Here is a 12,686-nt window from a genome sequence, read left to right on the forward strand (position 1 = left end):
AGCCTCCAACACTCCAGGGATTTAAAAAGTCCTAGCCTATCCAGCTCTGCCTGTAACTCAACCCCTCCAGGCTCAGTAACATCCTTGTAAATCCTTTTTTGCAGGGTCTTGAGGTTAATTGGATGTCTCTTTGAAAGAGCTGATACCAGCACAATGGGCCGAATGGCCTGCTTTCTGAACTCGTGATCCACCGATGTATAGATTGTCTCTCCAAACCCCAGCTGTCTTTCTGAATGCTTTCTGTCTCCCATTGCTGCAGGAGTGAAGCTGGCTGGCTCTCGAGCTGTCGTTATTGGAAGGAGCAAGATAGTTGGTGCCCCCATGCGGGACCTCCTGGTATCAAACCACGCCACTGTAACCACCTGCCATTCGAAGACGGCTGACCTGCCGGGGGAGGTAAGGGGAGCTGTAACTACAGTGATAAGAGGAAAGGGGAGTGGGCGGACTAGGTGAGGGGCTGAGAGTGATTGGAGTAAAGCCAAGCGTCTTGCTCTTGGGGACTAGATGAGGTTGTCACTAACGCACTGATGGTCCTGTAGGGACAAAGGATTCCAAGAAAATGGTGAATGACTCGGGCCCCGTTTCTTAGCCTTTTGCTGGTTGATTGGAAAAGATGAGGATCTACATTCTTGAAACCCTCCTAACAGTGTTTCCCTGTGGATGGGGCAAAATTCAGTGGAATTTAATTGGGGTTCAACTCACCAACCAGAGAAACTGGGAGAACAGCTTTGCTTCTGAGGGCTAGGCCATCTGGACCAAGTGCCTGTCAGGAGACCCTTCACTAGTCAACACCCAGAGATTAAAACTCTTCTCTCTCCTTAAACACATGGCTCCATCCAGCAACATCTTTTGTGCTGAAATTCCTCCGTGGTTTCCTCGCCTACATCCGATCACCCCACAGTCAGAGAGCTCTGTCCCTCTTTGTTTGTCTGATGTTCTTGTGCATCTCCCATTCCCCTCCTCCTGTTATTGGTCACCTTGGCCCAAACCTCTGTAACTCCCCTCCCTAAGCATCTCCTTCTCTCTTCACGCACTTGTTAAAACTCATCGCTTTGATCAGACCTTTGTTATGTGATTGGTCCCACTACCTCCTCTGCGTGGCTCACTATAAACTTCCCTCTGAAGTACCTTGTGATGGTTTGCTACAGTAAGGGTGCTATATCAATGCAAAGGTTTTTCCAAGGAAGCCGGAGATGGGCAAGGCCACATGTGACCAGCAGATCCAATGGTGTCTCACCCCATTTAAGTGTTTCTGATCCTCCATTTGCTTGCCCTTTGGATCTAGTTACCTACTTGCCTCTGGTGGTGAAGGTGTAGTCAGTGATGGAACCTCATGATCTTGCAGACAAAAGCAATCTTTACTGTTTGTGCATTATGCGTTGCTTGCAGCATCCTGTCTCTGCCGGCTTGCTTTGGCGTGGAATTATTACTCATTGCAGTTAGTGCTCTTACCCATCAACATAGCCTCCCATCCCTAATAAGCTTTCTCCTAAATGCACTGGTGCTATTCACCTCAATATTAAAGATCCACGTTCTCCCTACTGTCTGGCTAGAGAAGTTTTGCCTGAAGCCTCGACTGGATTTATTAGCCACAAAATGAAAATGGTGCAGAAAGAAGCCATTTGATTCTTCATCTTGATCTGAGATGAGGAGAAATGACTTCTCAAAGGATCGTGAATCTGTGGAATTCACTCCCCCAGACTGCGGTGGATGCTGGGACATTGAGTAAACTTAAGGAGAGAGAGAGAGATTTTGAATTAGTAACAGGTTGAAGGGTTATGGAAAGAGGGCAGGCAAGTGGATTTGAGGCCGAGATAGGATCGGCCATGATTGTATTAAATCTTTGAGAAGGCTGAAGGGGCTGAATTGTCTCCCCCCACTCTTCGTTTTAACCCTCGTGCCAATCTCCTGCTTTTGCTCCGTACCTTTGCTCTCTCTTGTACAGCAAAGTTCATAGAGGGCACTGAAAGTCTATAGAGGGGTAAAGGCAGATTGAGTGAGTGGGCAAGGGTCAGGCAGATGGAGTACAATGTTGGTAAATGTGAGGTCATCCATTTTGGTAGGAATAACAGCAAAATGGGCTATTATTTAAATGGTAAAAGAATTGCAGCATGCTGCTGTGCAAAGGACCTGGGTGTCCTTGTGCATGAATCACAAAAAAAAATGGTTTGCAGGTGCAGCAAGTAATTAAGAAGGCAAATGGAATATTGTCTTTCATTGCTCAAGGGATGGAATTTAAAAGCAGGGAGGTTATGTTACAGCTGTACAGGGCGCTGGTGAGGCCACACCTGGAGTACTGTGTGCAGTTTTGGTTTTCTTACTTGAGAAAGGATGTACTGCCACTGGAGGGGGTGCAGAGGAGGTTCACTGGGTTGGTTCTGGAGTTGAGGGGGTTGGTTTATGAGGAGAGATTGAGTAGACTGGGATTATATTCATTGGAATTCAGAAGATAGGAGAGGGGGGAGGGTCTTATAGAAATGTATAAAATTACGAAGGGAATAGAAAAGATAGAACCAGGGAGGTTGCTACGACTAGTTGGTGAAACTAGAACTAGGGGGCACAGTCTCAAAATAAGGGGGAGCAGATTTCAGACTGAGCTGAGGAGGAACCTCTTCACCCAGAGGGTTGTGAATCTGTGGAATTCCCTGCCCAGTGAAGCAATTGAGGCTACCTCATTGAATGTTTTTAAGGCAAAGATAAATAGATTTTTGAACAGTAAAGGAATTAAGGGTTATGGTGAGTGGGTGGGTAAGTGGAGCTCTAACTATGGCGATAAGAGGAAAGGGCAGTGGGCGGGCTAGGTGAGAGGCTGTGAATGGTTGGAGTAATCAGGAGAAAGCCTAGAGTCTCACTCTTGGGGACTGGATGAGGTTATAACTAACACGCTGATGGTCCTGTGGGGACAAAGGATTCCAGGGAAAATAAATGGTGGCTGACTCGGGCCATGTTTCTTAGCCCTTTGCGAGTTACTTAGAAGAGGTGAGGATCTACATTCTTGAAACCCTCCTGAAGGGCGGGTAAGTGGAGCTGAGTCCACGAGTAGGTCAGCCATGATTAAGTCAATGGCAGGGGAGGAGACTTGACGGGCCCATTCCGATTCCTTAAGTTCTTTTTCTCTCCAAGTAAACATCCAATGCCCTCTTTAATGCATCAGTTGAATGTACCTGAATTAATGACTGTCTTCTATTCATTGGTTTCAGACTCCTCTCCAAGTGGAGACGTGTTCTTTATGTCAGCTCTATTGAATCCCTTCACATTGTTAATGACCTCTATTGACTCACCTGTCTGGCTTCTCTTAGCTAGAGCATTGACCCTCAGGTGTGTTAGTTTGAACCTTGTCTCTGGCTGATGATGTCTATCTCAAAGCACCCTCTTTCTCTTTAGATTGGGAGAGCTGACATTTTGGTGGTCGGAGCTGGCAAAGCTGAGATGGTGAAAGGAAACTGGATCAAACCGGGTGCTGTCGTCATCGATTGTGGCATCAACTACATTCCTGGTGAGAGGAGATTCTGATTGGAAAATTATTTACAAGTCCTCGTCTTTATTTCCTTTCTCCCTTTCATGGTGATAGACCTCAGTCCCTTGAAACGAGGACCAAAGCAAGTTTTCTCGAGGTAGGGGAGACTTTGAGCCAGGATTCTGCTCTCTTTCTGCTTTCCTTCTTGCCTTCGATGGTGAACTGATGTGGGCAAAGTCAGCTCCATATCTGAACTAAATCAACCCTCTCTTTTCATCGTCCTGTCTGAAGACGAACTTGCACTTCAGTAGTGGAAACAGGTGTCCCAGCAATGCACTACATCTCTAAATGTTGGCACTATTGTTATTGTAGGAAAAGCAGCAACCAGTTTGTGCACAGCAAGCTGCTACACACACAGCATTTAAAATGAGCAGATGGTTTATTTCAGTAAGTGATGCTGCTTGGGAATTGACTAATACATTGGGGGATTTCCCTTACTCCTCACAGATAGAGGCCACAGGAGCTTTTACGTTCGTGTAACCTCTGAGTTTCAGCTCATTCAAATCTGACCATTAACTCTCACCAAGCCCCATCCACCCTCATTGACCCTCGCTGACTGACATTGGCTCACGGTCCAGCAACAGCTGAGTTTTAAAGTTTGTAACTTCATTTTAAAACAGTTCTGTAATCTTCTCCATCTCTGCATTCCTCCACTCTCGAGTATCCCCTATTTTGATTGCCATGCCTTCAGTCTCTCTCACTCTCTCAGCCTCCCTGCCTCTCTACCTCTGTACCTCAGTCTTCGGGTTTAAAACACTTGGTAAGCTTCTGATCACCTAACCTGACAACTTACTTACTTACAGTGTGGAAACAGGCCCTTCGGCCCAACATGTCCACACCGACCCGCCGAAGTGCAACCCACCCAAACCCAATCCCCTACATTTACCCCTACGGGCAATTCAGCATGGCCAATTCACCTAACCTGCACCTTTTTAAACTGTGGGAGGAAACTGGTGCACCCGGAAGAAACCCACGCAGACACGGGGGGAATGTGTAAACTCCACACAGTCGCCTGAGGTGGGAATTGAACCCAGGTCTCTGGTGCTGTGCGGCAGCAGTGCTAACCACTGTGCCGCCCACTTAAGAAGTTTTGTATGACACAGTAATTGGTAGAGTGGCAAAGTGTTAGATGATAGCTGTAAACTGGAGAAGGATGTCAATGGACTGGTCAGGTGGGCAAAGCAATGGCAAATGAAATTCAATCTAGAAAAATGAGACAATGCACTTGGATAGGGCTAACAAAGAAAAAGGTTACACAATATGAATGGTAGGATCCTGGAAAGTTCTCAGGATCAGAGGAACTTTGCCGTGCATATCCTTAGAATCCTGAATGTACTAGAGCTGGTAGATAAGAAGGCAAGGCATATGGGGTATGCCCTAATTAGCCAAAGCATAGAATACAAGAACAGTTAATCTGTAACTGTATAAAATGTGGGCTAGTTCACAACTGGACTACTGCTTCCCACTGAGTAAAAAGAATGCACTTGTTCTGTATAGGGTGCAGAGGAGATTTACCAGGATTCTTCCCGGGTAGATATGGTTAGGTTGCTTCCCTTTGTGCAGAGCCAAAGACCATAGGGCATTATCACTATCACATGATATAATGATCACTGTCTCAGGGTAAGAGGTTACTCACTGAAAACAGAGATGGGGGAGGAATTTCTTCTCAGATGGTTGTGCATCTGTGGAATTCTTTACTAAAAAGATCTGTTGGGGCACATTCGCTAAGAATACTCGAAGCTGAGAGACAGGTTTTAAATCAGCAGGAAAATCAAAGAGAATGGGGTAAAGACAAGAAGTGGGGTTGAGGAGATTATTAGTTCAGTCAAAATCTCACTGAGCATCAGAGCAGTCTCAATGGACAGAATGGCCTAATTCTGCTGCTACCTCTTCTGCAGTTGCACAATATTCTGTACTCCTGTCTGATAGTTGCTCCCTCAAAGCACCTTGGAACAGTTTACGAAATTAGTGTCACTGCGCAAAGGTGAGTTAGCTCCGTTGGCTGGATGGCTGGTTTTCAAAGAGACGCCAACAGCGTGGGTTCAATTCCAGCACTGACTGAGGTCACCTGAAGGTCTCTCCTTCTCAATCTCTCCTCTCACCTGAGGCGTGCTGACTGTCAGGTTAGACCATGTGTAGTGAGAGAGCAGCCCTATGGTCTGGTAAGGCTCTGGTGACTTGACTATACAAATGGACATTGGTCTGTTTCTGTGTAATTCTAGAAACAACATTCAGCCCAGTATGTTAAAGCTCTGTACAAGCCTCCTCCCATATCTTTCATCTCCACATGTAGGTGTCCTCCAGCTCCTTTCTCCCTTACCTATTAATCTAAGTTTCTTTTAACATGTTTTTTCTTTCATGGGATAAAGAACACAATTTCCCCCAACGAGGGTATGTTTTAATTATACAGGACATTGGTGAGACCACATCTGGAGGATCTGTGGTGGATCATCTTGTTAAGGAGGATGTTAATGCACTGAAGGCAGTTCAAAGAAGGTTTCCCACACTAATATCGAGAATGGGTGGGTTGCCTTTATGAGGAAACATAGCCAGATTAGGTTTACATCTGCAAGAAGTATGAGAGGCGACTGATTGATTGAAACCTGTCACATCCTGAGGGCTGGATGAGGACAAGATGATTCCTCCCCCATGGGAGAATCTAACCAGGGGTCATTGTTTAAAAATCAGTGGTCACCGATTTAAAACAGAGATTAGATGACTTTTTTTTCTCAGATAATTGAGTATTTGGAACTCTCTTCTGAAAAGTTGGCAGAATTCTTGAATATTTTTAAGACAGAGGTAGATCAATTCTTGTTAAGCGAAGGGTGAAAGGTTACGAGGGGTAGGAAGGAACATGTACTTGAGGTTGCCGTTACTTCAGCCAGCATCTTACTGACTGGCCAAGCAGGCTTGAGGGGCTGAATGGCCTCCACCTGTTCCTGATTAGTATGATCATATTCAGATCAACTATGTTGTAGGTTAGCATAGTCAGAATCTTTGGTCTCTGGGTTTCTGAAGGTGTTTCTCCTGAATTCCAGATGGAATTTATTAGCAACTTTCTCTCATATGAATGATTCCCACTTCTGGACCTCTCCACAAGTGGAAACATTTTCCCTATGTCATAGAGCCCTACAGCATCGAGACAGATCCAAACTGGTCCATGCTGACCAAAATGTCCATCCACACTAACCCCATTTCCCTGCACTTGGCCCATATCCTTCTAAATCTTTCCTATCCATGTATTTGTCAAAATTCCTTTTAAATGTTGTTAATGTACCCGCTTCAACCACTTCCATTGGCAGCTCATTCCATATGCGTACCACCCTCAGTGTAAAAAGGTTGACCCTCAAGTTCCCTTTTTATTCTTTTCCCCATAACCTTAAACTGATGCCCTCTAGTCAGGAGAGGCAAGAGTCAAGAGTAATTTTATTTGTAATTCTTACCATATACAACTGATACAGTCAAAATGGGACAGCATTCCCCCAGGAGCAAGGTGCTACATGGCCAACACAAACTACACGAGTACCTTCATACACAGGACAGTTTAGAGTGTGTAAGGAAAGCGCAAAACATGCATGGCAGCACAGTTATTCCTGACAAGACAAGACACAGTGGTGGACAAATTACTGTATAATAATGAATGATCATTAATAAAACATTGTTTTAGCAATAATTCGAAAAGTCGTGCCAAGAATTGCAGATGGAATAGAGTCCAATCATACAGTGTCAAGGAGCCTGATGGCTTGGGGGAAGAAGCTGTTGCACCATCTGGCCGGGAGACACTGAATGCTCCAGTATCTTCTGTCAGATGGCAGGAGGGAGAAGAGTTTGAGTGAGGGGTGTGTGGGATCCTCCACAATGCCCTTAGCCTTTTGGATGCTGCGTGTAGTGTACAGAGGAACCTCGATTATCCAGCACTCGATTATCCGAATTTCACATTATCCGGACAAAATCACAAGGTCCCGATGCTTGGCTCAACTGTGTTATCCAGCATTTGATTATTTGAGCATCTGATTATCTGAGCATAATATTCCCTGTCCGTGGTGTTTGGGTAATCGAGGTTACACTGTAAATGCCTAAAGGAAGGAAGAGAGACCCCAATGATCGTCTCAGCTGTTCTCACTATCCATTGTAGGGCCATACAATCTGAGACGGTGCAATTCCTGAACCAGGCAGTGATACAGCAGCTCAAGGTACTCTCAACGAACCCTCTGTAGAATGTGGTGAGGATGGGGGGTGGGAGGTGGGCTTTTCTTAGTCTGCACAGAAAGTAGAGACACTGCTGGGCTTACTTGGCTATGGAGTTGGTGTTGAAGGATCAGGTGGATGCCAAGAAGTTGGGTGCTCTTCATGATCTCCACAGGGGAGTCATCGAAGTCCAGCAGAGAGTGGTCGCTCCATGCCCTCCTGAAGTCGACAAATATCTCTTTCATCTTGTCCATTCAGAGACGGGTTGTTGGCTCTGCACCAGTCCGTTAGCTGCTGCACCTCTTCTTTGTATGCTGACTCGTCGCTATGAGACCCACTACAGTCGTGTCATCAGCAAACTTAATGATATGTTTCGAAGAGTGCATCCCTGCACAGTTGTGTGTCAGCAGGGTGAAGGGCAGTGGACTGAGCACACAGCTCTGGGTGGACCCCATGCTCAGTATGATGGTGTTGGAGATACTGTTTCCAATCCGGACTGACTGAGGGTCTCCCAGTCTCGAAGTCCAGGATCCAGTTACAGAGGGTGGTATTTAGGCCCAGTAGACTCAGCTTTCCAATCTATTATTCTATTAATGATGTCACTATTGGTAGAACACCACACATACAAAGAAATCCAATACATGGAAATTGCTAAAGCCTGATCCCTTTTGTAAGAAAGCATTTCACTGAAGTAATAGTGGAGAAATTCAGCAATATTCAGCAGTGTTTTGTTTTTATTTGAAACATTTCACTTGAATGTTTAGCTCTTAAATGCTTAAACTCTTTTGTCAACAAACATTTCAATTCAATAAGCAGTCGAAAGTGTCCCATCAACATGGAAAAGACCATTTGGGAAATCAGCCATACGATACATATCGTTTAATTGTTCTGTGTGAAAAGACACTCGGAAATGGCTCAAACCACTTACTTGAATTCTGTCTTGTTTTAGCCAATTCCTTGAGAATTTTGCGAGTGCGTGATCCCTTATGTGCTATGCCCTGAACCAATCCCACATGGTCCCTCCCACGCCTATGGCAACTCCGTGCTTACTTCCACCCACCCCTTCTCCTTTCATCTGCCATGCCAGCTCATTGAGTATTTGCAAGTGCTCATGCACATAGGAGAAGAAATATAGTTCAGTTACTTAAAGTACTAAATCGCAGAGTGACTATGAAGACAAGTATTCTTGTTCATCAAAGCACATTGGAACAGTTCTTGACAGTTCAACACTTGGTAATGCTGGTCAAATTGATGCTTGTCAACACCTCTTGACATCCTGACACATAGTCGGCATGTTTCCAGACCTTGCCAGTGCGCTGTTTGGACAGTTCCAAGGAATTTATGTACCTTTTGGACATATTCTCTCCACAATTAGCAATGCCCAAGTGCATCTAAACACTTAACTGATGGCTGAGAAAGATGTGTTCGTAAAGTGACCAAATGGGTTATGTGTCAAGCTGAAAATCCCTCCAATACAGGCCAATGGCAGAGGAGGAGAGCTTCCTGCTCAACTCTACTTCCAGGCTGCACCATGTTTTTAGAAGTGCATGTTGCCAAAGCAATGCACACTCCATTGATGAATTATAACGCAACGGCACACCAGGTAAATATTTGCGATTTAGAGATTGCAAACTCATTAAGGGGTTCAGTTAAAAATTGCCTTTAAGTTATGACTCCTTGTAATTATTAGATCATTTGAGATTGCATCCCTAGTGTTTGTGGCTCAGTCATATGGAAGTCCAAATATCCGCTAATATGTCACAAACATTCACATCAAACTCAACACCTTGACTGAGCCCCAGGTTGTAATTCTGTCACTCTCGCTCTCTCTCTCTCTCTCTCTTGCTGTCTCTCGTATCAGTAATTCTGGGTGTGAATCCCCTGAGTGTGGATTCCTCTGAGTGTGCCCCAGGTACCTTCATGCTCTCTAATGTCAGTGTTTGCTGTAACAGTGCCCCCCTGTTTTGTTTCAGACAGCACCAAGCCGAGTGGGAAGCGTGTGGTTGGTGACGTGGCTTACAATGAAGCCAAAGAAGTGGCTTCGTACATCACCCCGGTGCCTGGTGGAGTGGGGCCAATGACTGTCTGTATGCTTATGGCAGTGAGTTTGCTCATTTTCATCTATTAACTTCACTCTTGCTTTGGGGGAGATTGGTTTGATGAGTGAAGGGGGAATCTCATGGAAACCCATTGCATTCTTATAGAATTAAGCAGGGTGAATGCAGAAGAATGTTCCTTATGACCCCACCGAGTGGGGGCGCAGGGAGGGGAATTGGGGGGAAGTATTGCAGTCTAAAGCTATTGCTAGACCATTTAGGACTGAGATGAGGAGAAATGTCTTCACCCAGAGAGTGAGGAGCCTGGGGAATTCTCTGTTACAGAAACCGGTTGAGGCCAAAACCTGGAATGTTTTTAAGAAGGAGTTGGACGTCGTTCTTGGGGCTAAAGGATATGGGAGAAAGCAGGAACAGTGGACTGAGTTGGATGCTCAACCATGATCATATTGAATGATGGAGCAGGCTCAAAGGGCCAAATGGCCACCTTCTGCTCCAGTCTTCTATATTTTCATGAAGGGAGATTCTTCCATTTTTGCAAGGATCTTTGAGCTAAAAGACACATCTAGAATGAAATCAGTGGTTACTCCCAGGCGCCATCTCCAGTACAGGGACTGTTTGGGATATTGGGGTTGAGAACTTTACCCAAAGAGTGAGTTAAGTCGAGTAGACCTGTTTTTTTGTGAATTCACTGAAAACCAATTAAAATAATACAAATGAAGTTCCTTGGCACCTCACAACAGTTTACCACGACCTATTTCAGTGTCCTGTGAAACGTTTTCCAGTTACTGCACTCACCTTCACAGTATCCAGTCTTCTTGCTGTAACAACCCAGGACACCACCTTAAGGAGCAGCTGATTCCTCAGTGATGTTCAGGCTGACTCTGTGATGCCATCACCCTGCAGATTCCCAAACAGATAAACTGCCAGGCACTGAAATTCTCCAGTGCCAGGTTGGGTGTGGGAGTACTGGCATTACTGCCAGGATCTTTGTTGTTTCTCTTGCCTGTTAGTGCCTGGCCTAGAGCAGCTGTTGAAAATCCATTCCAATCCTGTCGGTGCTGACCGACTGTCTGACAATCCCAGTGACATGAGTCACTCTGGCAAGGATAATATCCACTGCCTGGATTGGGTACCAGAGGACAGCTGTGAATATATCCAACAGCAAGAGGCAACAGCTGAGAAGGAGGATGGGGTGAGATTTCCCAGAATTGTACATCACTCATTCAGCCCACCCACTCTTTGGAAGAGCTATCAAATTAACCCTATTTCTTGCCCTTTTCTCTGAACCCTGGGTGTTTTTCCTTTCAAATATTTATCTAGTTTTCTATTGAAAGTTACAATTGAGTTTGCTCCCACTGCCCTTTCAGGCAGAGTGTTCCAGATTATCGTAATTTGGTGCATTTTTCGTTTAAAATGTCACGCCATTCCTCCCTCTGGTTCCTATGGCTATTGTCCTACTCTTGTGTCCTCTGGCTATCAGCCTGTGGATACGGTTTCGGCCTAATCCTAAAAACTGGTGGGAAAAAGTGAGCTTCCATTGGGCAAATCTGAGAGCCCAGTTAAACTAGAACACTTCTAGCCACTTGGATCACACTTGTGCCTTATTGCAGCATTGGGCCTGCGGTCCAGGCTAGTCCCAGACATGATTATTAGTGTCGAGCTGAGAGCTGGGTTCAGCTTTGGGCTTGTGAGGTAGAAGTGGTGGTAAGAAGTCAGACTGTCTGCTCCCTGGGGTATTCTGTGCTTCCACTTTTAAAGTGTGTCTGTACAGCTGTGTCTGGGGGACCAAATCCTTACACATGGTCTATCTCATTGGGTTCACAGGCTGGGTTTGGGTTGAGGCACAGGGTAGGCCACTGGTTTCTGTGAGGAGGCAATGCCCTAGTGGTATTATCACTAGACTATTAATCCAGGGACCATGGTAATGTTCCCAAGATCCAGGTTCAAATCCTGCCCCAGCGGATGGTGGAATTTGAATTCAATAAAAATTTGAAATTAAGAGTCTAATGATGACCATGAATCCATTATCAGGAAAAACCCACCTAATGTCCTTTAGGGAAGGAAACTGCCATCGTTACCTGGTCTGGCCTACACATGACTCCAGACCCACAGCGAGGTAGTTGACTCCTAGCATCCATCCAATTAGGGATGGGTCCTAAATGCTGGGCTGGCCCCCCCATCCTGTGTAGGAATAAGTAAGTAAAAAGTTGACACCATTAGAAAGGGAGCTTTGAAATGTGGGATATTAAGTAAAAGAGAAGACGACAGTATTAAAAATGTGCTGACATAAATGTTATTCTCTGTGACAGAACACTGTCGAGGGGGCAAAACGCTATTTGAAGAACTGCAAGCCAGGAAAGTGGCCTATCCAATACACAAAGCTTAAACTTGTGGAGCCGGTGCCCAGGTAGGTGTGTGGCCTCGCTGTGTCTGCGATAAGGAGGAACTTCCTTCCCAGAGGGCTGAGTGTCTTTGGAACTCCTTGCCACAGAGAGCTGTGGAGGGCGGAGTCCTTGGGTATATTTAAGGCTGAGATAGAGAGACTCTTCATCAGTCGGGGAATGATAGTTTATGGGGAAAAGGTAGAAAAGTGGATGTGAGGAATGCTGGATCAGCTGTGATCTTATCCAATGGTGGAGCGGGCTCAAGGGACTGAATGACCTCCTCCAGTTCCTATTTCTGATGGTCTTATGGTCTTTTTCATTTTAAGGGCCCACACGATATTGGTCTTATGCCTAGAGCAGTATTTGTTGTCTGTCTCTGATTACCATGGGGAAGAGAGTAGTGAGCTGCCTTCTTGAGCCATGATAAAGTTCAGGGACACCTACTGTGCTGTTAGGGAGGAAGTTTGAGGATTTTCACCCAGTGACCGTGAAGAAACGGTGATATATTTCCAAGTCAGGAGGAGATTGGCTCAGAGGGGA

At 45.5% G+C, this 12,686-nt stretch overlaps 1 protein-coding gene across 2 annotated transcripts in view; it reads left to right on the forward strand.

The window, feature by feature from the left end:
* The window catches only part of mthfd1b (methylenetetrahydrofolate dehydrogenase (NADP+ dependent) 1b), a 96,820-nt gene that overhangs the window by 32,999 nt on the left and 51,135 nt on the right, over window positions 1-12,686 (forward strand). For both annotated transcript variants that reach the window (XM_072568015.1, XM_072568014.1), the window contains exons 7-10: window positions 260-396; window positions 3,385-3,496; window positions 9,679-9,806; window positions 12,072-12,169. In XM_072568015.1, the coding sequence (XP_072424116.1) occupies window positions 260-396; window positions 3,385-3,496; window positions 9,679-9,806; window positions 12,072-12,169 (475 nt within the window). The remainder of the gene's footprint in view (window positions 1-259; window positions 397-3,384; window positions 3,497-9,678; window positions 9,807-12,071; window positions 12,170-12,686) is intronic.

The sequence above is a fragment of the Chiloscyllium punctatum genome, chromosome 4, assembly GCF_047496795.1.
Source record: "Chiloscyllium punctatum isolate Juve2018m chromosome 4, sChiPun1.3, whole genome shotgun sequence".
NCBI lineage: Eukaryota > Metazoa > Chordata > Chondrichthyes > Orectolobiformes > Hemiscylliidae > Chiloscyllium > Chiloscyllium punctatum.